The 23,859-nt window shown below is 42.5% G+C and overlaps 1 protein-coding gene across 6 annotated transcripts in view; it reads right to left on the bottom strand.

Annotated features, from left to right (window-relative positions):
* Positions 1-585: 585 nt before the first annotated feature.
* Positions 586-23,859, bottom strand: part of Cdkal1 (CDK5 regulatory subunit associated protein 1 like 1) — a 607,184-nt gene continuing 583,910 nt past the window's right edge. For all 6 annotated transcript variants that reach the window (XM_010622937.2, XM_010622935.2, XM_010622936.3 and 3 more), the window contains exon 15: positions 586-4,194. In XM_010622937.2, the coding sequence (XP_010621239.1) occupies positions 4,000-4,194 (195 nt within the window). In that variant the 3' untranslated portion in view covers positions 586-3,999. The remainder of the gene's footprint in view (positions 4,195-23,859) is intronic.

Raw genomic sequence — 23,859 nt, forward strand, 5'->3', positions numbered from 1 at the left:
GAAGTCATCACAAAATGGAAGGAAATAGTCCTTATATGCATGGTCTCACTTTATCTTTTAATGATCTTGGAAAGAAATCTTGTCCCTACTTTATAGATGAGGCTCAAAAAGGGAAAGTGGCCTGGCTGGAATTTAAATCAAAGTTTTGTTAATGGTAAAAATCTCCTGTCTTTTCCGTATATAATCTGCCCCAGATTTATAATGGGAAAATTGGGAATTGAATCCAATTTATTTATATCCTTAACCCCTTTACAGCTTCAACACCATATAAAAACCTAACTTAATAGTTATCTAAATATATATTTATCAAAGAAAGATGTGCTACTGACAAGCTAACTCTAAGACGAAAATATGAGAAGTGATTTGGACTGACATAAGTCCTCTAAGTTGTGCCACGGAGCAGGAAGTTCTCAAACTTCCTTGACTAATTGTACTCCTAGGCCAAAAAAAACAGCTGAGTATTGTGTTTATTAAGTATATAGGTCCTAACAACTTACTAAGCATTTGTGTCCTATCATGTGAAATATAAAAAAAATACATACTCCTTGGAAGAAAAATATTTTATTTCATGTTAAAATTACCACAGTCATTAACGGCATATGTGCATCTGTTGGAAGATAATCACTATGTTCATTTCTTGTTCCACACTGTTTTTTCACTTTATACTTGCTTTTTACCATAGCAACTACCCAAACCTCAGTGTTTTGTTTTTTTAATTTTTTTGGTACCAGGGATTGAACTTGGGACCTTGTGCTTGCGAGGCAAGCAGCGGCACCACCGAGCTAAATCCCGGCCCAAAATCTGTTTTATAAGATAAGGAGTTTTGAAACTGAACTATTATTTTGAACTAGTAGTTTGTGTGGCATCGGACAGATCAGTGTTTCCTTCAAAATTTAACTATCGCAGGGTACTCCCGTGAGTACACTGCAGCACTCTGGGTGCCTTTTATGTATGCATATTCATATTTATTGTGTATATTCTATGCCACATGATGCTTTGATATACATAGACATGAAATGGGTTCTGTATCTTGTACTTTTTTGTTGTTGTTGAAAACCTGAAATAATTTCCTTTTCTCCCCCACTTTCTTCCCTCACACACTCTTCTGTTTTTTTGTGAACAAAACCCTCCTGAAGCTTCGTTCATAACTGGAATGTTCCAACCATGACATTTCATAACACATGCTGAAATTTCAACCTGGAGTGAAGTCAATACACATGGTATATGATATTTATGAATGATATTTACATATGGAAATCTGATGTTCAGACACATTTTACCCACTGTACAGTTTTTGCCAGAGATTTCTTTACATTCTCAAATTGAATATTTTGTACTCGGTGAAGCAGATAGAAGGAAGCAAAGAAAGGAAGGAGGAATGAGAAAAGAAAAAAACACCTGACTCATTTATTTAAAATGTTCGTCAAGCACCACGCACATTCTTGGAGCAAGACAATACTGAGCGAAAAGCGGCTCCTCCAGACCCCCGCATCCACACAGTCGATCCTGGCCACCTATCTGCTGACACAGACCAAGTTTAGGTCACACTCAGGCTGAGGGTGCAGGAAGGTTTCACAGTTCAGGCTTTGGAGTCAGGCTGCATTCAAGTTCTTCTTGGTAGCTCTGAGTCCCCTGCGCAAATTCATCTTGTGAGTTTGCATGTTTTTTCCTCATTCAAACGGGAAGAAAACATCCCAAAGTTGTTTCTTCAGGACTGATCAGCACCTCTACAGTGCATATTATACATCTAGGACTTTACAGCCAGATAATTAATGGCTATTATTATTAAAATAGCCAGCAGAGACAGCTGCTGAAGAATATCAAAGGTAGAGAGAGGAAGAGTGAGGAGAATGGCAGGGTTCACGTCAGCAGCGGGCAGTGTGCAGACTGGCACAAGCGCTCCAGAAAGCCCAGCATATGCAGATGCAGTGACCCAGCAATGCAATGCCTAGGTATATGGTCAGCACTCAAATACCTGTGTTCTAAAACAGATGCGCAGCAGCATGAAGCACAACAGCACCCCCAAACTGGATACAACTCAAGTGTAGAATGAATAAATCCCAGGTGGTATCTCAGACCACAGAATACATACTGTGCAGCAGCGAACACCAGAGAGTCACTGCTGCACACGGCAGTGAGTGCCGATGCATTCCACATCGGTGTTGAGCAGAGGCTGGCAGTCTGAGAGCGGGCTGTACGAGGCCCTCTGTGTAAACGCACACCAGGCTTCACTGTTGGAGAGAAGGGGAGCGCTTCTGAGGAGGCAGAATTAAGAGCCGGGAAGGTACATGAGGAGGCTTCTGGTGCTGGCTCACAGTATGTCCTCACTTTTCAAAAACCCTTGTGATTAAGGTACATTTTACCCTAACAGTTTAAGAAAAAGTTTGTCATCACCCTTGCCATTTGGTCACCAATACGGTGACTGACACTGGGTGTTCTCCAGGCCCTGCTGCAGGACAGGTTCTTTTTTGGACAAAACAACAGAGAGGAGCTGCAGCCTAGCAGAGCAAGTCACGGGTTGTCATGAGGTGGGGAGAATCTTGGGCACCAGAAACAGTGCTCGATGATCAATGCCAGGTCATCGGGGGCAGTAGGGCTGATAAATGGTATATCATTGTCTTATAAGAAAGGGAGGGAGGGAGGGGAGTGGAGGAGGGGAAAGCACATAGCTAGACGGGGGCAGGGAGTGAGAAGAGTGAAGTAGAAAGCAAAACAAAAGACTGTACCTGTCTCCAGCTAGCTACAGGCCTAAAGCATTTCTTATGGCCCACACAGTGTGACTCTGGGCTTTCCGTGTATCTGGATCACGGCTAGACTCACTCTGTTCAGTGAGTTCCACGCTGGGACCCACTGTTTATTAGCAAAGAAAGAATCACATATAGAGTTCCAGAGCAGAAGTAGGTGGCAGGCTCCTATCTTCTGCTCTCCCGCGCCCCCATTCCTGCTGAGGTGTGCTGTGCTCTCGGTGGACTCGGGTGCGGCAAAGCTTTCTGCCTTAAGTGCGGGCTTCTCCTCAAAGCACAGAGCAGCTTTGGCAGAACTGTACTAACCCTACAGTGTATGCATGCATGTGTACATTTTTTTAATTCACTCACTGATGACATAATTAAACTTTAATTTGTGCTCCTTAGAGGACACAGAAAAGGAAGAGCAGAATGAGGGCAAGGGTTTAGAGATTCAAACAACCCATGGTGACCACAAGGCACTTGATTTACCTGTGCCCATACAATCCAAGTGACTTACTTAAATTTGGACAGACAAATGGTTTACTTATTACTTCAAGTCCTTTTATTGTGAAAGAAGTCATTTCACTTAGTAAATAAAGACTAATGTTGTCAGGTAGAAATCAAAATGTGATCTGACTGATCAAAGATGCCAGAAAAAGGGGCAGTTTGACTTTGACAAATCTAGCTTTTCAAAGTTTGTGGTGCTATAGAAGTGGGTGATTCCTCGTGTTTTGGAGAATGCTGCCAGTGGTCCATGAAGTGCTAGACTCTTCTGCACATTCCAAAAAGATTCAGGTTGCAAAAACAGGCTTCCATGTATACTTTTCAGGAACACATCTGCTGTGAAAAAGATGTTTGTGGCACTGGGACTCCAAACAAAGTGTGAAGAAGACTTGCCTTAAAATGTTTTCTAAGGATCAAGGGCTCTTCCACGTAAGGCGAAGATGACTAGTACTGCTGCACAGTTGGTTCGGTTTGGACTTGAAGAGTAGAGATTTTAAAAATGCAACCACTTGCATTACTTGCTAAAAATAAGCCAAAGAAGTTTAATTTGAAAGATACGCTATGCCAGATGCGATTCAGTTTTGGGTCAAATAGCCAATGGGCTCAACTCAGTGTGAGACGGGGTGAGCCTCATTACGAATGGGCAGAAGAGAAGGCAGCGCAGCAAGTACCCATTGCTGCCCTTCTAGAACTGACGTGGTCACTTTCCTGTTCACTGAAGGTTTTAATTAGAAATGGATTCTTCACAGATGCTTCATTCCATTGTATGCTAATTACAGACTTTGGCAAAAATGGTGAAAAGCAGAGCCACCAGAGCCAGGCCCACAGCTAGCCTGAGCACACAGTCTCGATGCAGGCTTTGCATTTGCAGCCCCATCCGGGAACTCACTGAGTCACGCAGAGTTGCAGCAGGGGTGTGGGATGTCATCAGATTCGGGGGAATCCCAAGCCTGTTTCTGAATTCCTACAAAGAGAGAAACAGAGTTGAAAGTGATTTTAACATTCAGAGAAATCCTGTGATAGCAGTCAAGTAATGGGATCCTGAAAGGTACCACCATTTACTTACTCCCACGGAGGGACATCGGAACACTCACCCTGGCTCAAGTGGCCCCAAGGTGGGAATGAGTTTTGGTTCCTCTTTTGGAAAGGTTGTAACAAGTTCATTTCCCAGCCCATCTATGACTATAGGAGAATTGAGGCAGAATTTTATGTAGCATCACATCACAAGTGTATCTGACTTAGGAATACAACCCTATCTACTCAGCAACAAAACAATTACCCAAACCAAAAACCCATGGAAGCCATTTTATTCAGCAAACGGGTTCCTTAGGACAGAGATTCCCAGTGTTGCAGGAGGATCTGAGTCACCAGGTTGTTCCTGCCGTTCACCTCGGAGTATCATTTAAGTAGTATTTTCTCTGTGCCAGACACGGAAGACGCTAGAAACGCAGCTTGGAGAGAATGCCAGGGGCGTGGGACCGACTGCACTGCTTTTTAGATAGTCTCTGGTGTGGGGGAAGAGGGGGAGGAGCACCTGGCTGCTCACGGGTTGGTACTGGTGTTTCAGAGCATAACTTGGCTCCATTATAGGAGACTGTCAGCTTTAGGGTCAGTGACTCCAGGTGAAGTGGGACGCGCCTGCTGAAGCCTGACATTTTGAGAGATGGAGGAAAGGGTGGGCGTGGCAGTTAAGCGTGACTGTGTCAACCTGACTGGCTTGGGAGGCGCCCAGGGGATTGGCGAGCACATTTCCAGTGCGTCCGGCTGGGTCACGGAGGTGTGACCTCGGGTACTGCGACTGGCCCCTCGCTCCTCCTCTGGCACCGCTCCCTGCTCTACTTCTTGTCACCGTGAACTAAGCAGCTTTGCTCTGCCATGTGCTTCCGCCGGGATGTTTCTTCCTTGGAGCCAGCTGACCATGGACTGAGTCTCTTTAAAACATGAGTCAAGTCGAGCCTCTCCCCTTTTCGGTGTCAGGTACTGTCTGGTAACGGGAAAGCTGGCTAATGCAGTGGGGAAGGGGCAGATGAGACACACCGGAAGAAACGCAGTGAGGTGCCTAGGGGGCACCAGGAGGCAGTGCAGCACAGAGCCCTTTTGGGCAAGGAGAAACACACAGGCACAAAACATCCTTCACAGCCCTTTCGCTTTGCCTATTCAAGTGCTGTAACGACCCCTGGTGCACCTCTGGCTTCTGCTGCGAGCTGTACATTGTGCATGGACAAGCACTGGATGAAGCTCAAGCAGGACTGTGTAGGGTGGGTTAAGGGAAGTGGGGAAGAGAATCTGTGGTAGGTTTTGGCAGTCGATAAGGTGGGAGACAATGAGGTCCTATATCAAGGTGATAATTCAAGGGGCGGAAAGAACAACAGATTTAGCAGGATTTGAATTCTGATGGCAGGGTAATGAGAACTACAAAGAATAGGAATTGGGGATTATAGTGTTTACAGCCCATTTACACTGAGTAACATTTACATCTGATAGTTGTGGAAATACTCTTGCTTTGACTGTAGGAGACTAATTGCAAAATTAATAAAGCTGTTGGCTACCAGGATAAATCTCTCAACCCCAATGACACAGCCACACTGTTTACTTCTACACTCCTCAGGCTTCTGTGCAGCGTGCTGCTCTCCCTGTACTGAGCCACACCGCTCGGAACAGAGCATCTTCCTTCCCCATGGCAGGTCAGTGGTGCACTCACACTTGCACCAGCTTCCAGGAGATGGCTCTCTTAGGAGGATGGCTTTCTGTGTGTAACTGTGGAGCTGGGAGTATGCTGGCAAGTTTCCACTTCGGTTAAAAATAGTCTTCAGGAGAGCAGTCACACATATATGCTGACTTCGGGAGAGAATGCAGAGTCCTTCAGCTGAGGTGATGGAAGGTATATGAGTTCCTCCAAAGCGAGTCTAAGGAATGTCTCAGGCAGCCTTGGGTAACCATCCTGCCTGCAGCTTTGCCCTGTTCTGGCTGAGGTTCTGCCGCCATGTAGGCGCTACCTTCAAGGCAGCAGAGAACACTACGGTAGCTGCTTCCCTCCTGCCTACGAGATGCCTGCCATGCTTCCCCTGCATGGTGCTCATGGCCTGCTTTCGACAGTGAGGAAACACCTGTGCCCACTGCTACCCTGCCTGCTGTCTGTAAGGGTGTGATGGGGGGGTATGGATCAACTTTGGACTATGTCACCCCACCCTGGGTACACACTGCTGGGGGGACTGAGAGCATCTTTACCTTGCTCAGCTCCAGGCAGACAGGAGTAGGGGGAAAAAGCCCTGGCCACTGCCATGCTCCATGGTGCACACAGCTAAGGAGGTACAAGGGCAACTCTGCCAGGCTCCAGGTGAGGTCCTGCTCCCAGCTGACACTACCACAGCATCAGCAGAGGGGAACAGCACAGCTCCTGTTGTGATCATGGTCGGGAGAAATCCAGCCCCAGTTCAGAGTGCTTGACCTTGGTCCTGTGCCTCCTAGTCAAGAAGCTATGATGTGATTTGAGGTGCCAGGCCAGGGCTTGGACTGATCTACACACAGGGCTGGGTGAGTCTTAGAGCATTCAGGATTTGGCTGGGTTTACAGCACATCTATGTTTGGCTCCACAAAGTTGCAGTCCAGGTAATACACCTGTGCTCCTGACTAAAACCAACTCCTTTGACTTTTGACGATAGTCTTAAACCTCCTCCTGTCTTCCTTCCAACACACCTGCAGTAAAAATTTTGCTCAAAATATATTTACCAATTAACCTACCAGCATGGCTTACCTGTGGTTGCATTCAATGTGGCCATTCCCTTTTGGGGATCAAGTTTTATTCTCTTCAACATTCAAACACTTAACACATTGGAACATCACTGACCTATAAATGGTATTTTAGTGCTGAGTCTCCCGCCTGTTCCTACTGGGCAAATCTGCATCCCAGAATCAGATGGAAAAGCAGGAGTGTGACAATGGACAGGGAAGGAAATGCAGTCCATCTGTCACACTGTGCTGTTTTATTATTTTTACCCTTTCCCAAGCCAAGACCATGAGTTTGATGATACTATTTTTAAATAGCTTTCTCAGATGACACAGTAGTAAGTAGCCAGCTAGCTTTGTACATTTCAATTGTCGCTACCACTATGACACTAAAGGAAAAGTAATTTAGAAACACAGGAAATACAAGATCTTTCATAGAGTGCCAGGCACTCAAACATGGAAATGTTTGACCACAGCAGAGTTCTACAAGGTAGAAGCAGAGTTCATAAACAGAATATAGAATTTCTGTGATATAATAAAAAGTGCTTATAGGTGAATATAAATAGCTAAAAGAAAGATGAAAGTTGACCTAGATAACACACACAGAGCAATTCAGCTAACTGACTTTACAGAAACACTATGGACAATAGACTCCAAAGTAAACAGAAGCCTCAAACCTTCCCTAAACCTTTAAACATTTTCTTCAAAATAGAAATTTGAAACAAGGCAGAGTCTGACCTTTGTTCAGTTGAAACCATGCCTGTATTTATTCAGTTAATGGACTAAAGGATACATCGAGAATTCTACTGGGCACCCTGTTAGCCTGCAGTAACATGGGCTTCTCTTCCCTTGTAAATTAACTCAATTAATTTCCAAACCTACTTATTTGCTCTTTAACATACTCTAAAATGGGTGAGGTGGTGCACCCCTGTAATCCCAGCACTTGGGAGGCTGAGGCAGGAGGACTGCTCCAAGTTCAAGGCCAGCCTGAACTACACAGGGAGACCATGCCTCGAAAACAAAAAAACAAACTCAGAACTCTAATTTTCAACAGTGCAGCTCAGTGATGGCAAACGCTTCAGCGCTTTCAATGATACAAACAGCCCACATGTGCTATTGGTTTGCCACCACTGGTATAGCTTATCAAATCCTATCAAAATAACATCAAAACACACACACACACACACACACACGTGCACACACAACTGTCCAGTTCAGAAACTTATTTGGCCCATTACAGATAGAGGCAGCTCGGGGTTGAAGGTGCAGCTCAGCAGCACAGCGCTTGCTGGGCACGTGGGAGGCCCTGGGTTCAATCCCAGGCACTGCACCCATGCACACAGGGTAAAGGCAGCAATATTCTGTCTCACCATTTTCTTCTCTCCTAGTAGTTACGCGTGTTGATGGGGACAGGAAAGGGATGGCTTTAGGTTCATTTAATGTCATGAAGCACACATGGTACTGGTTTTAAAAGCTGTTAATTGCTTGGGATCGGATATCCAGTTCCATTTGAGGGTTTGCAGGCAAATCATTAATCCTCACCTTGCCTCCACTTCCTCACTGATACACTGAGATGCTGGTAGTGTTTTGCATCATAGCACTGTTATGATGATGAAATGTTATAAAGTGTCCCAAATGCTTAAAACTCAATGGATTCAAAGGTAGTTTGTGGCCCTAATATTAGGAACATGCAAATGGCCTCAGGTGTTCTTGTAAAAATTACAAAATCACTATTTGCTACTCATCTTAACCTACCCCTGATGTTTCTACTGCTTCCAAGTAGCATTAGGTGACGCTGGTATAATGAATGAGTGTGGGTCTTGAAATTGGACAAACCAAAAACTGAATCCAAGTTCAGAGAGCTGGGTGATCATGGGCAGGTGGCATAAGCTGTCCAAGCTTAGTGACTTCTGTGATGTAGGAATACCTGTTTTGCATGGTTCAAACAAACAATGTGCTCAGTGCCCAGGTAGAGTGCCTGGAATAGGTTTGATAAGGAGTAGAAATCCTTAGAAATGGCTTAGAAATCAGAGGGGCCCCAGCTTCCATGGTACCGATCACCAATACCGAGACAATGATGTGGGGTCTGGAGTCCTGTACTGTGCTCACAGCACTAACCCACATGAGGGCAGCTCTTGGGCTGTCAGACAGCGCCTCTCACTCCCTAGGTCAGTTATTAGATTGTCACCATGCAGTGAGCCTTCGGGGAAAGCTCTAACGAAAACCATCAGCCCTTCTCCTGCCTCTTTTTACTGTCTTCTCAGGCCTCAGCTCAGACAAGGCCTGCTTTAGGAAATCCTCTCTGCGTGACTGAATGCCCGGCCGTGGGCCTGGGTGTCTGGTGCATGGGCCTGTGGTTCCTTCCAGGATGGGCCAGCCTTATTCTCCAGGGCTCCCCAGGCCTGGCAACCATCATTGATTGGGTATTGGCATTCCTATCTGTCCCTTAGTACTGTATGTTTACATTTTATGTTGGTGCAAATATTCCTTCCCTGTGAAATGCCCTTTATTTATTAGATTGTCAGGTAAAGAGGATAGAGTCACACTTCATCAGTATGACATGGTCTAAACAGAGTTGCAAGGGGAAAAGCTCACCACTAGAGAAACAGAATAGTATATTAGTTTTCTAATGCTACTTTGACAAATTATACAAGGCCTAGGGTATGAAGCAATACAAATTTAAGCGAGGCATTATGTTGCATACCTATAATTCCAACACTCTGGAAGGCTCAGGAAGGAGGATTCCAAGTTCAAACCCAGCCTCAGCAATTAATAAGACTCTGACTCAAATTAAATAAATGAACTAGGCAGGGGTGGTCTAGGGATAGAACTCAGTACAGAGACTTTAGGTTCAACCTCCAGTACCACAAAACAAAAAATTTTATTTAGAATTCTGGTGATCTGAAGTTCTAAGAGCAATGTGTTGGCAGGGCTGCCTCCTTTCTGGAGGCTCTGCAAGAGATTATGTGTCCATTATGTCATCTTGTTCTAAGAGATCCCTACATCCAGTGTCTCAAGGCCAGCAGTAGAGATAGGAGCCTTGTGGTTTACACTGGACCTACCAGTGTAACAATCCAGGACAATCCTCCCATTTCAAGATCCTTAACTTAATCACATCTGCAAAGTACCTTTTGCCAAGTTAAGTAACATGTACAAAAGTTTCAGGGCTAAGATGTGGACATCCTGGGAAACAGGAGATCCTGTGCCTACCATTCATGGCATTGGTAATCCCCAGCTCTCATCCCACCAGGAAGAGCTGAACTAGCTGCACAGGAGCATGCACTCCAATGGAGGTATGCAGCTCTGGAAAGGGGTGCAGGGCACCTCAATGCAGTGTGGTTGGCTCACCAGGAAGCTTTCTGGAGGCAGAAGATGAGACTCAGCCTCTGTTGAGCTTTTTTCCTTGTACTGAGCTAGCACAGACCTGAGAAAAATGGGGGAGAACAGGGACTCTAAGGGCCTCCTGAATTTGTCTCCCTCATAAGACTTTCAGACACCTGAAGGAAAGGATACCTAAGAGTTGGTTTCCTGATATAGATGCTTGTATTTCTATTTGTTCCTTTGCACTCCACATTCATATTTTCATTTGGTTGCAAGTATCCTTTTCCAGGGAACTGGATAGGCTTGGGCCTCCAACGGAAAGAAATTATGCCATTAAGAGACCTCTCCAGCAGTTCCTACTCCCCACTAAAAATACTGATAAACTGCAGTATGGTAACTGGCTGCAGAACAAGAAGCATAAGGGTCCAGCAAGAACAGGACAGGACAGGTTCTATTGTAAAATATACTAAGTAGAAAAAGTAATATTTTTTACTGTGCTCCAAAAAGCCTAAAGTACTTTCCATGCATTCTCTCCTTTAGTCTGCCAGGCTACCCAATAAATGAATTAATATGAGATAACCCAACTCAACGGGTTGTAGGCATAAACGGTCAAGCAGATGAGAGACGTGGCTTTAATCATACTAAGCAACCCCACAGCAAAACAATGGAAATACACTTATAATCCAACACAAGTAAATGAGAAAAACCAGGCACTGTGAGTTTGTTAAAATGACTGTAAGGATTGAGATTGCCACCAAATGTGCTTTATCCACCCTCCTTGCCACTGCAGCCTATGCAGGCCATAGAGTTATTTCTTGTTTCCCTGCAAAAGGCTATTGCTGGAAAGCCAGCCTCAGGTGATGCAAAGCCATTTCTCACTACCTGTCCTGCAGTTCTGAGCCACGTGGAGACTGTAAATGTGACCTGTATGTGGCACTTCGCTGTGTCTGCTCAGAACACACCCACATGAGCGCACAATAGAACACGTTGCAAAATGTGTTTTAATGAGGAACAGTTGGTCTTGGTTCTGCTCAAATAAAAGACAACCCTGTAAGACCGTTACCACCTGTCTTCCCATCTTGCTGTGCAGCTTCTAAATGTGTTCTTCTGTCCCTGGCACCTGCAGGGGTTGCCAGGGCCCTGTGAATACATGCTACTTGCCAGCTCTCTTCCTCGGCTGACAGACAACCCCATCCCTATGCTTCATATCATTACCAGATTCCAGGACACACAGGGCATGAAGGGTGCCAAGCTATCTTCTCCATTCATCTCCTATACACCTCCCACATCAGGAGCAGCTGAATATCACATAAGTATTACCTCCAAAGCAAAGATGTTAGCATTCTGTAGTTCTCAAAATCTATGTGAAAATGTCATGTTGCATGCACAGCCTATCAGCATTGAAGGTACACTGGAATATAAGATGATCAACAAAATGAGGTTGGAATTAATTAGGCCTTTTTGTTTATTTTGGAAGAACATCTACATTTTAAAATCTCTGTCACATAGTCACACGATGAGAGTGCACTGTTAGACTTTCTGCATAATTTTTGGGAATGAGAGATTCTACATTAGACACTATCCATATGAAGTTTTTCCCTACCTTGAATGTGTAATTGCCATCAAGTTGTTAAAACTGTAAGGAAATAATTTAAACTTGAACACATATACAAAAATCACTCTAATCTTAATATCTTAGATGGGCTTTTAATCTCATTTTGGTGATAGCAAAGTAAACAGAAGTCTTGGCTAATAAGGCTGCCTATAAATTATTAAACTATCTGCTGTGTGATCAAATGAATTTCAGATTATATTCTGAATAATTCTGCCTCAACATCTGCCAAAAGAATAGATCTAATGTGCCCTGCATGGCCTTGGTGATCTGTCTTTCAGGAACCCCAACCCTCAGACGAACTGTGTCAAATGAAAGAAAGATAATCATCAAAAACCAAACCTTGGCATCTGCCCATCACCAAGTTATTACTTTCTGTGTAAGAAAGATCTGCACAATCGCATTTCATCTGACTCAGATATGAAAACAACTCTTAAGCTTTGAACTTGTTTTAATGGACTCAAAATATGTCTTATGTGTAAATTTTTCTCATGGCTTGCTCAGAGGCACTGTTAAGAATTTGAAGTGTAACAAGGCTGAAGAAAAAAACTGTTTAATAGCTCAGACCTCAAGATAGGACTTTATACCAGAGCCTGAATATACAGGCTCTGTAGAAAACCTCCTGAGACCAAGTCTGTGACCAATGCAAGGAAACAATCTTCCAACACACATTACTCAGTACAGTATTATCAGGAAGGAATCTCGAAATCTTGATTTTTGCTTTGACAATCAAATGTTTTCATATCAGAAAGCTGTGTCTATCAAAATTACACTTTCATCCTTGAAATATACACATAAAATATCTTCTAATGTAAACATCACTAAACCAAACTGCTGCATCAGTCCTTGTATGCCTTCTCAACACTTAGCTGTGGGCTCCTAGCTGAATGCCTTCACCCATAATGTTCTTAATCCTTCTTCAGTTTAGCACCAAATGTCCTTCCAAATTCGCCTACATTTTTCTAATGCTTTGACTCATACATTTAGCTAAATAAGGGGGAGAAGGGTACAGGGTGGAAGAATCAGATCTAATATGAATTACAGTGTAAAGACCTTTGACAACAGTTGTGTATTGGCATTTATTTATATATAACTCTTCTAGATCTATAATGTGCTTTGCCAAAAAAGTGGGTAGATATTATCAGAGGTCTAGCATCTGACATAGAAATACTTTTATTTTAAATTCTTGCTCAGTGTTAGTTTTTCTCCATAGAGAAGCCACACAGAGAAAGTTTTCTTAGTAGCTACCCTTAAAAAAAAAATCTAAGTTATTTAATGGGTCACAGTTTGGAAATTACTCTAGAGTGGGTTACACGAGGCTCTCTTTCTCATAAATCCCAGCCACAGATGTATGGGCACACTCACAGCCGACTGACATAGAGAAGGAACCAACAGGCACACCTAGCACCACGGGACTTAGAATCGGTGTTCACAACAGTGGCAGCACCTGATGTCTAGTTGGAGACAAGCATCTGAACGACAGAAAGCTGCTCTGCAGGAGTGGCAAACTACAGAAAGAAATGAAGTGGGCCAAAATGTTTTACCGATGGTGAAGTTCTTCCAATGATAATCTCTTAAACCCCATTGGGGTGCACACAGAAATGGTAAATGAGGACGGTGATAAACATAACAACTGGATGTATTGAATTTAATGTTTAAGAAATCAGTTCAACTCAGAGTAATTACTCCTAAGAGTTTCTTCCAAGTAGGTAACCAGGAGAGTGTGTTGGGAGATGACTGGCTTGTGTTTCAAATGAAAAAGAAGCCACGTGTGATGCTAACGGTTACTGCAATGTCACCCTCTCCTAAGGTCTAAGTGTCATTCATTTTCAGTGATACTGGAAATACAGTTTTAGCATGACTGAGATCCATGACCTGCATTAAATGAATAAAGGAGATGCCAGGTGCTGTCCTCTGTCTCTGAGAGTCTAACAAATGATGAGCTAACATGTAAAATGTTTCCTTCAGATCACCATGATAGTTATTCAGCTTGGAAAATGCTGATAAGCTAGTTAAGAAAAGTTACACTTGATTATACTTCTAAAATTTCACTATACTCAACCATTGGAAGAAAGTTCACCCCGTACCTATTTTCCCATCACTTCTGAAGTTCATTAAATGTTCTTCAAAAATCCCCATTCTTACTATTCCTATTTTGATAATTTAATCCTATCAAAAAATCACTTAAAATAACTGGGAAAAGATTAATAATAAAAGAATGGTAGGCTGCCTTAAAGATGGCGCCTGATGGCCCTTGCCTCTCTATCAGACCCTTGGGTACCACTTTCCCTTCGATGATGTGCTGATCCTACAGATGTGCCTCTAATTATACTTGATGAAAACGATAGAATGCCATTTCTGAAGTTGCTTCAAAACACCCTAAATTTCATCATCTTTAGCCTCTACTTGCTGGCTCTGAGGGCAGGCAGCTGCCACGCTGTCAGCTGCTCTGGGCAGAAGCCCACATGAACAGGGACTGAGGGAGGGAGGCCTGGCTGAGCACCACAAAGGACTGAGGTCTCCATGTAACAACTGCAAGAGGTAGAATTACATCATCATCATCAACATCATCATCATCATCATCATCATCACAAAAGCGAGTTTAGACACAGGCCCTCCTGCGTAGAGCCTTCAGGTGAGGCTGCATCCCTGGCTGCAACAGGCTGAAAGAGACTATAGCAGATGCAGTATGTGAGCTGCACCTGGATTTCTGACCCACAGAAACTGTGAGGTAGGGGTGATCACGGTTTTAAATGATCACGTGAGATAAATCGTTACACAGCAACAGATAACTAATACAAAAAGATGCCAAGTAGATAGCTAAAAATCAATTCTCACATATGGAAACTTGATTCATGAGAGCTATTGTAGACCGGTAGGAAAAACGGGCTTTCAATAAAATTTTCTGGAACACCTGCTTAGATGAGATAAAGCAGTAAAATTTCATCCCTACCTATCATGCTTTAAAATCACCTCCAAATGGATTAAATACTTACCTGGCAAAGCAAAACTGGAAACGTTTTAGAATGTGGGAAGAAAGCATTTCTAATCCACTAGAAAAGGACATACTTAAGTCACAAAAACATATGGAATTCTAAAAAGCAACAAAGGAAGGTTAAGACAAGCCCCAAACTGAGAAAACATGCTTGTTTCACTTATAACTGACTTTGTAGCAAAAAATGTGGACAAATGCATGCAGGGAAAATCCAGAATGGCTCAACTGCCACAGTAGAACCAGGGCAACCAAAGGAGGACTAGTTTGAGGGGAGTCATTGAGGCAAATCTGGAAATCAGTAAGGAAGTGATGGGAACACTAAACAGCATGTAGAATCAGGAAGAACAACACAATTCTCACACCAGCTGCTGGGTATGTGTGCTGGGCGGTGGTGGATGCGGTGGTATGTTCACATTGATGGGAAATGGTAGGCAGAAAGGACAAGCAGCAGCCTGGCTGTCCTAATGGCAGGGGAATTCCACAGTCCTCACAGGCTTTAAACCTACTTTGGGAGCTGGTTGGTCCCAGGGTGACTGCTCTGCTCACAGAGGGAACCCATACTAGGAATCCCCTACCACCCAGAAGCTAAGCTGCTGCAATAGTCACTGCTAGGTACCATCATGTTATAGGGACCAACAACTGGCTCTCTGAGCCAGAAGACTTGGGCACACCCCACAGGGAACTAGGCCTCTCAGTGCCCTGTAGATTTAGGATCAATGGCTGCCACAGCCAAAGTCCAAGTCCCACCTATGCTTGCTCTGTGAGACCTAGAGAAAGTCTTCTCCCAGTGATAGGGGTTACGGAAAGAGGCCTAGAACTGCCTGAACCTGAGCTACTGGTTCTGGGGAAAGTTCCATCCACATCCTGAAACTCCAGGATTGTGGCTACCAGTGTACTAGCCTACAGATTTGGGACTGAAGCACTGGTGCAAAAAGCTGAAGCAGCATGCACGTCTGGCATTGGAACCAGAAAGGGTATCATCTGGGTCCTGGAACGTACAGGTCCCAGCACCCTCTAAAGCTGCCCCAGGAAAGCTACTCTTTGCATCCCACAGCCTCAGCCTCCTCTGTGCTCATCCCATGGTACCTTAAGAAGGGTTTCCACCATAGTAGTGGCCACAGGCCATGACATCTACTATGTTCATCCCCAGGGACCTGAACTCAAGGACCAAAGCCATCAGTACTACAACCCTTGCTGTCATCTGTGTTCATTCCACTTCTTCACCACTGAGACAATGGCAACGGGTACCTCAAATTCTAATGCCATCTGTTCTTGGCCCTGTGGAGCCAGAAGACTGGGTCCAGTACCATGTCATACAGCTACCTTCATACACTGCAGCCCTCTTACAGCCAAAGAACTCACATCACTGAATGACTCATTTGAACTCATCCATAACCAAAGCACTTACCCAACTGACCCCTCATATCCTATCTAAACAATAAAAATCTTTTCTCAGAAAATTTTCTCTATAAAATTGGAAGAGACTGTTAATACCAGATGTGCAGACACCAATGCTAAGGTGAAAGAAAAATAAAAGGAAATGTGATAAAAGGACATAAATAAAAGGAAATCCAAAGGAACACAATAGTACTCTAGAAACAGGTTGCTATTTGAAGGAGATCTGTGAAGTTATAGAAAAAATTCAAAATAATCCTACGGAAACTCAATGAGATGCAAGGGGATAAAGGTGGGGCTAAAGGTAAAAATATAAAGAAATGGGAAAAACAATTCAGGATAGAAACAAATTCATCAGAAATAGAAATAATAGCCACTCAGAAGCCTTGGAATTAAAAACTAATACACGAAATAAAGTATAACAGATCTCTGACAACAAATTAGAACAAACTAAAGACTCTGAACTCAAGGACAGATCTTTTGAGTTAATCCAGTCAGATAAGAGGGAAAGAAAGAGAGGATAGAAGAGAAACAATAATGAAATTCTACAAAACATAATTGGGGAAAACCATTAAGTGAACAAATACTCATATTATGGAAATTCTAGATGCAAAGGGGGAAGGCACTGAAAGCCTATAGTGTAAAATAATAGCTGAAAATTTCCCAAATCTTTAGAAAGGTAATAGACATCCACATAAGAGAAAATCATAGGACTGCAAGTGGAACCAACCAAAAGACCGTCACCATGTATTTACCAAAATGTCAAAAGTACAAGACAGAATTCTAAAAACAGTAAAAGTGTCAACACATATATATATATGGGAATGTCCACTGAAATTACAGCAGATTTCTCAGAAGAAATGGGATGATATATTCATTCTTGAACAACTGCCAAACAAGAGTGGTACACTCAGCCACATTTCACTACATTAAATGAAATAAACCAGACACAGAAAAATAGCACATGGTCTCACTCATTTGTGGGAACTAAGATGACTTGGGATAAGAATGGAGTGGAAGAGGGAGGTAGAGAAGTTAAAAAGGGGGCACCAACACACAGAGAAGATGAATTAGTTCTCATTTTCTATAGCACAGTAATTATTGGTTAAAGTAAATGTATTTAAAAATGACTAGAAGAACACAGATTTCCCATCATGTAAGAATGACTGAAGAACCAAGGTATATCATGTAAAGGTACAAATTCCCAATGATGTCATCATATTGTATACCTAAAATGTACCAATAAAATTAATGAAAAAATGATGTAGAGAAATGCTTATTAAACTCTTTTTTAACATACTGTATAATACACTGAATTACCACAGCATACCCCATAAACATGTAGAAAGACGACATTTCAAAAGAGAAAAATCCTAAATATAAGGCTGAAATCCAGTAGAAATACATGAGAAAAGGACTTCATACACTTCACTGAAGAGAAAATGAATGCATATATCAAGAAACCAATACATCAATTAAAAATGCTTAGCCTCATTTGTAATTAGAGAAATACAAGTTAAAAACATAATGAGGAACCAATTCACCCACATCAGGTTGGCAAAAGTCAAACCCTAACAATCAAGCGTGGTGAGAATGTGGAGGGCCGCAACACTTCCCTGTGCTGGTGCTGGCCTCCAACCAAAGAAGCGCTTCGGGAGATACGGTGTGGGGCCATCTGTAAAGTGGAAGTTGTGCGTATTCCACTCGGGTGTATCATCTGGAGTGGAAAAATCATTACAGATAAGGCCAATCTCAAGTCCACTTGCGGCTTATGCGCCATAAATTAGAAGTCCCAGCAGGGGTTTGGGATGGGCATGAGGGGGACTGGTAAAAGGTGGAAAAGTGGCTGCAGAATGTGGGGCTCAAGACCCAGGGGCCAGGCTTCCTGAGAACAAGAAGTTACCTTTTCCTCTTCAGTGCTTTGCCTTTGCCAACTCTCAATTCTTAAACTGTTCCCTGAACAATGTGGGAAAGAGATGACTGATAAACAGCCACTTGATTCCAACACACACCTTTGCATTTCTTACTTAAAATGTGTTTCTCCAGCACCTCTCTTTCCTTGCTATGAAGACAGTCAGTGAACCTGGGTTTCTCTCTGAATGACTGTGGAGCAATCCCTGACTCTAAAGTGCCTTCTATAAATGGTACTAGACTCTCAATGTGAGCAGGCAGTGCATTTACTGTGGTGATCAGCCTGAGATTTCAGGGTTAATCTACTGCTGCAGCCCAGTCTAAGGGATCTCGGACTACTACATGCGGCACATCTAATGTGTCAGGAATAGATTGTATTTCACTTCAAAACCCAGAAGCCTCACTCCTCACACTGAACATTACTTCCCTCTAGCTTCCAAATGCCAATAACTGCTTACTGAGGCACAAAAGGTCAGATATATTCCTGTGAATTCTGCTCCTTTCACAGTGAGAAAAACTTCCTCCTTCACTACCTGATTAAGTTCTTTTCAAGTTCAATTCTAATCCCACCACATGCATAAAACCCTCAGTAGAAATGGTTTACATATCTTCTCTACATTGATAGTTCCCTATATTAAAAACTCTACCGTAGCAATATAGATTCCAAGAAAACATTTCCCAACCTTCTTTGTCCCCAGAGTACAAACACAAGACCCAGGTCCCACAGTCAGTTATAACAGGGGTGAGACACTGATTAGGAAGCAGACAGGGCATGGGGCCCGGTTTTGGTGGGGTAGGTGGCACAGATGCAACGGCTTTTACCAGCAGCATTCCCTGTTTGGGTCTCAGTGTAGTTTCTGGAAAATTCAGCAAAGATTCAGCTTTCAACTCTTCTGCAAAAACATTCCCCATTACCTCTTTAGAAGCCTTCGACTCCTTATAGTCTGCTATCTATACTTAGAATACAATATATACCTATTGTCTTAGTCCATTTGGGATATTATAAAAAACGCCTATCTTTTGGACAACAGATTCATTTCTCAAGATTTTAGACTCTGGGAAGTTTTAAGATCAATATGCTGTCAGGCTTGGTATCTAGGGAGGTGCTATTTTCTCGCTCATACACAGTGTCTTCTTGCTGTGTTTTCCTATGGTTGAGAGGGTAAAGGCAACTCTTAGATTCTCATTTATCAATCATGGGAGTTCTGCCGCATATAACCTAGTCTCCTCTCCAAGTACCTACTTCCTCACTCCATCACAGGAATTCTGGTGGGGGAGGGGGATATAAACATCTATACCATACCATATTCTCTTCCCAACTAGACTTCAGTCTCTTTGAGGGTAGAATCATATCTTGGGCTTCTGTATCCCAAACAATGCTTGGAATAGCACGGGACCTCTTTAGGACTTCACAGGGTGATTATATAATTTATCATCCTTACTAGCACCTTTTGGGGAGTGGAAAAGGCACTCTTATTGATACCAGAACAGGTACAAACTAGGATAGTCCTGGATAAATTGAGACACAGGGTCATACTTAGCATTGATAACAGTAATAAAGCAAAGACATCTAAAGGAGATGTTGAAGTGAAGGCCCTGAAAGTAGTGCTGTGCACCTGGCCCCACTGTCATGGGAAGTAACATTTTGCTAGAGTCTGCAGGGACAGGAAGAGCTCTGATGACCCTCCAGGTTCAGCTGCTGCTGCTGAGACACAGCTTTGGTTCTTAGAAGGAAAAGTTTTCCACCTTGACACTCTCATGATGAAGAAAACCTCTAAATAGACTCACTTTAGATTTGGTAAAAAATTATCCATTAAATTATACTTTCATCACAAGAGCAATTATGTCCTATAGGGGAGCTGGGGATCTCCCAAAGGGCATTCTGCTCACCCCAACCCCTCCCATAAGGTTCAAGCAGAACAGCAGTACCAACAGAAGAACAGGCAGTCTCAAATCTCTCAAGGGCCAAGACTGCTTTCATTTTTTCAATGTCCAACACTAAGTCCAGTGCCCACATCATATTATGCTCCATCAAAGTAGAAATATATGAGTACCAGAAGTCAAATGTTACCTCTATGAGTGACTTGGGCTCAGGGGCCTGCATCTTTGCTTTTGGCCTCAGTTTTCCTTGCACTGGGAATCTGCTGGTGCCATTCTCTCAAGCTCACTGTTCCTTGTGTCCCAACCCTCATGGGGGGCAGGGATTGTGTCTGCCCAGTTACACCCCGTGAGGCTTCTTTGTGAGTGTGCGCAGCAGCATAGAGAACACTGTGTTCAGCTGCCCTAGCCCAGGCTCAAGCAACAAACCAGAGCATCACAAGGAAAAACCCTCAGTATTAAGTACATAGTAGAGACTCACTAAATGGTAGCTCTTATTATCAAAGCACAATTAGTTCCTTGATGCATGCAATTCCACCTTACCATGCCCCAGATACAACCCTCAGGAGGAGGAAAATTATCAGCAGTGATTGCAAAATTAGTGATGCAAGTGAAATGAAAGCTAATTGTTTGCCATCAGCTCACTCTGATGATACTATGGACCGCACTCAAATTGGTACACGGAACGTATTGTACACATGCTAAACACACTTTGTACTGACATAAGCATACTAGCTCAGCAGCAATGTCCAATAAGACACAGCTCAACAGCAAAAAAGCTATGTTTCTAGACTATGGAACTCAAACATGTCAAATATCTGTAAAAGAAACTAGATGGAATATAAAAGAAACACACAAAATATTACAGGTGTGATGGTTTTGTTTGTGACACCAATTTAACATATGAGCAATTAATTCAGTTTTGTATAAAGTTTAAAAAGAAAAAAAGGAACTGGAAAAACTTCTTGGGATCGGAGCCAACATCTTGGGGGTGGGAGGGAAATAGGAAGGAACACACCCTCATTTGCTTCTAACACGGTTAGCTGATCTGTTTGAAACTAGATCCACTCGCAACTCTTTTAACTTAATTATTAAGCCACTTCTTAACCTCGTGAATGCAGTCTTCATGTTCTTTCAAATCTGGCCCTGAACTAAGAGACCCTTTCACTTCAGTGGTTTTGGAAATGAATGTTAGATGGAGAGGAAAGCGTTTTAACAGTGTTTTTCTAAGGGTCAAAGCTCTGAAAATATAGTATAGTTTATACATAAAACTCAGTACACCTGAATGTCCTGCTGGCCCTTTGTCTGGTAACCATGAGGCAAACCATGCCACCCTTTAAAACCTCTGCTTCTTTTTCAGGCACAGCCGGCTATATTGGTGCCAAGCTATCTAACCATTCAAGTAAATCCATTATTAGGATCAAAGTCCCAATAGATGGGAAACAGGTGGCAGCCAGGCACCCTGAGGCATCTCCCTTGTGAGAAGCAGCATGGAAGAGCCAGGTTTCTATTCTAGAATATTCTCTCTTAAAAAGGGATATAAAGAGGAAGAGGAAAAAATGCCTGTTAGCAAGACCAGCCAGTGCTATAGGATTGCAGTGGGAATCTGTTAGTGTCTGACTCATTATGTGGAGGAACCTCATTTTGTCAGGCCTCACCTGCCACTCACTCTGTAAGAAATCAATGGTTGATGAATATATCTAAGATGATAAAATAATTGCAAGGTGTACCTTCACCAGTTAAAGTACAATAATGCCTTAGCATTTATCCCAAATAATGTTATTAATAATGATCACAATAGTGGCAGCCAGTGTTACCGTTTGTATGCCTAGCCTATAAAGCAGGTATTACATCAACCTTTCTTACAGAGGAGAAACTGAGTTGAAAAGAGATCAACTTTCTCTGAGGTCATGTGCTTTCTAAGTGATGGAAAAAAGACTCAAATCCAGGTAAGGAGAATCTAGAATCCCTGTTCCTAGCTGCTACATTATACTATATAGTGAAAAACAAAGGAAGCCATGTTCTTTAAAAAGTGAGAAAAAAAGAAGCAGGGAAATCGCGTTTTTTAAAGGTATTGTTTTTGAACCCTTTCATCACATACTTAACATACCTACTAAGATTTAGGCACTCTGTCCACATTATGTAATTTTGTGATAGATTAGACTTAAATGGTATACAGGTGAGTCATTTTTCATCTCCATTTTGTAGACACTGATTCACAGAAGTAAGTTGTACAAATCATGGAATTGTCTTGGTAAGGTGAACCCAAACCTGATAGACTCCAAATCCTTGCTTGGTTTTTCACAAAGTCACTCCACCTTTCTTTAAAGTGATTCATTACTACTAGGCATGAACCATGAAGAGAAAATCTTTGCAACAAACTGGCTACTGAAAAGTTTAACCTTAGGGCGGGGAATTCAGCTCAGTAGTACTGCCGCCTGCCTCATAAGTGCAAGGTCCTAAGTTCGATACCTGGTACCAAAAACAAACAACCAAACACCACACACACAAACAACAACAACAAACAAACAAAAGTTTAATATTAGAAAAGAAAATGTTTTCTTCTACTGGACACAGAACAGCTCCGACTTCTCAAGTATTAATCTGAGAAATGATAGGATTCTACTGATTTGTTGTAAGATGGGCCATACAAGGAGAAAGAACCCCACTAGCAAAACTAGCCTCTAATGAGACAGACATGTGTTCATACTCTCATCTACAGCCAACATATCACTGTAATACCATTTTTAACTGAACACACAGAAGATGACTAATATTGTCCACCCCCCTTTGTATCTAGTATAAATGTATTCTGATAGATAAAAAGGAAACTACCATCCAGAAGTTATCAAATAAGCCTCCTGAAATTGAAAAGAGAAAGTCACAGGATCTGGGCTTAAAACAGAAGCTTGACTCACATCCATCGGGGTGGTTGCTATCAAAAATATAGAAAATAAGTGTTGGCGAGATATAGAAAAACTGGAAACCTTGTGCACAGTCAGTGTGAATGTAAAATGGCATAAATTCTCTGGGAAACTATATGGTAGTTCCTCAAAAAAAGAGGAAAGTTACCAAAAGAAGTTAAAGCAGGGACTTGAAGGGATATTTGTATGCTCATGTTCACAGCAAGCATTACTCATGATACTCCAAAGGTGGGAAGCAAACCAAGTCTGTTGACAGATGAGTGAAATGCAGTTTACACATACAATGGAATATTATTTAGCTATTTAAAATACAATGGAATACTATTTAGCCTTCAAGAAGAGGGAAATTTTGACATATGCTACAATATGGATGAAACTGAGGACATTATATACTGAGTGAAATAAGCAGGTCACAAAAATACAAATACCTTATAATTCCACTTATGAGGTACCCAGAGGAATTAAATTCATAGAGAGAGAAAGTAGATTAGAAATTATCAGGGGCTGGCAGAGAGAGAGGTGAGTACAGAATTCAATTTAAAAAATGAGAAGAGTTCCATACTGGCTATATAACAATTTGAAGGTACTATTACTGAAATATATACTTAAAATAGTTTCACACATAAATTTTCACAATTAAAAGACAGTAATAGACCAGGGTGTGGTGGTCCAAGCCAGCTACTTTCGAGGCTGAGGCAGGAAGATGAGTTGGGCCAGCAGTTTGAGGATAGCTTGGTAACACAATGAGATCAGGTCCCAAAATAATATTTTACAAAGGGTTGGGGATATAGCTCTGTGGTAGAGCATGACCTAGTAGGCACTGCTGAGTTCATTCTCAGTGTTTCCAAACAAAACAAACTAAAAACA

The sequence above is a fragment of the Fukomys damarensis genome, unplaced genomic scaffold (genome assembly GCF_012274545.1).
Source record: "Fukomys damarensis isolate Sample0158 unplaced genomic scaffold, DMR_v1.0_HiC HiC_scaffold_10, whole genome shotgun sequence".
In the NCBI taxonomy this organism is placed as follows: Eukaryota; Metazoa; Chordata; class Mammalia; order Rodentia; family Bathyergidae; genus Fukomys; species Fukomys damarensis.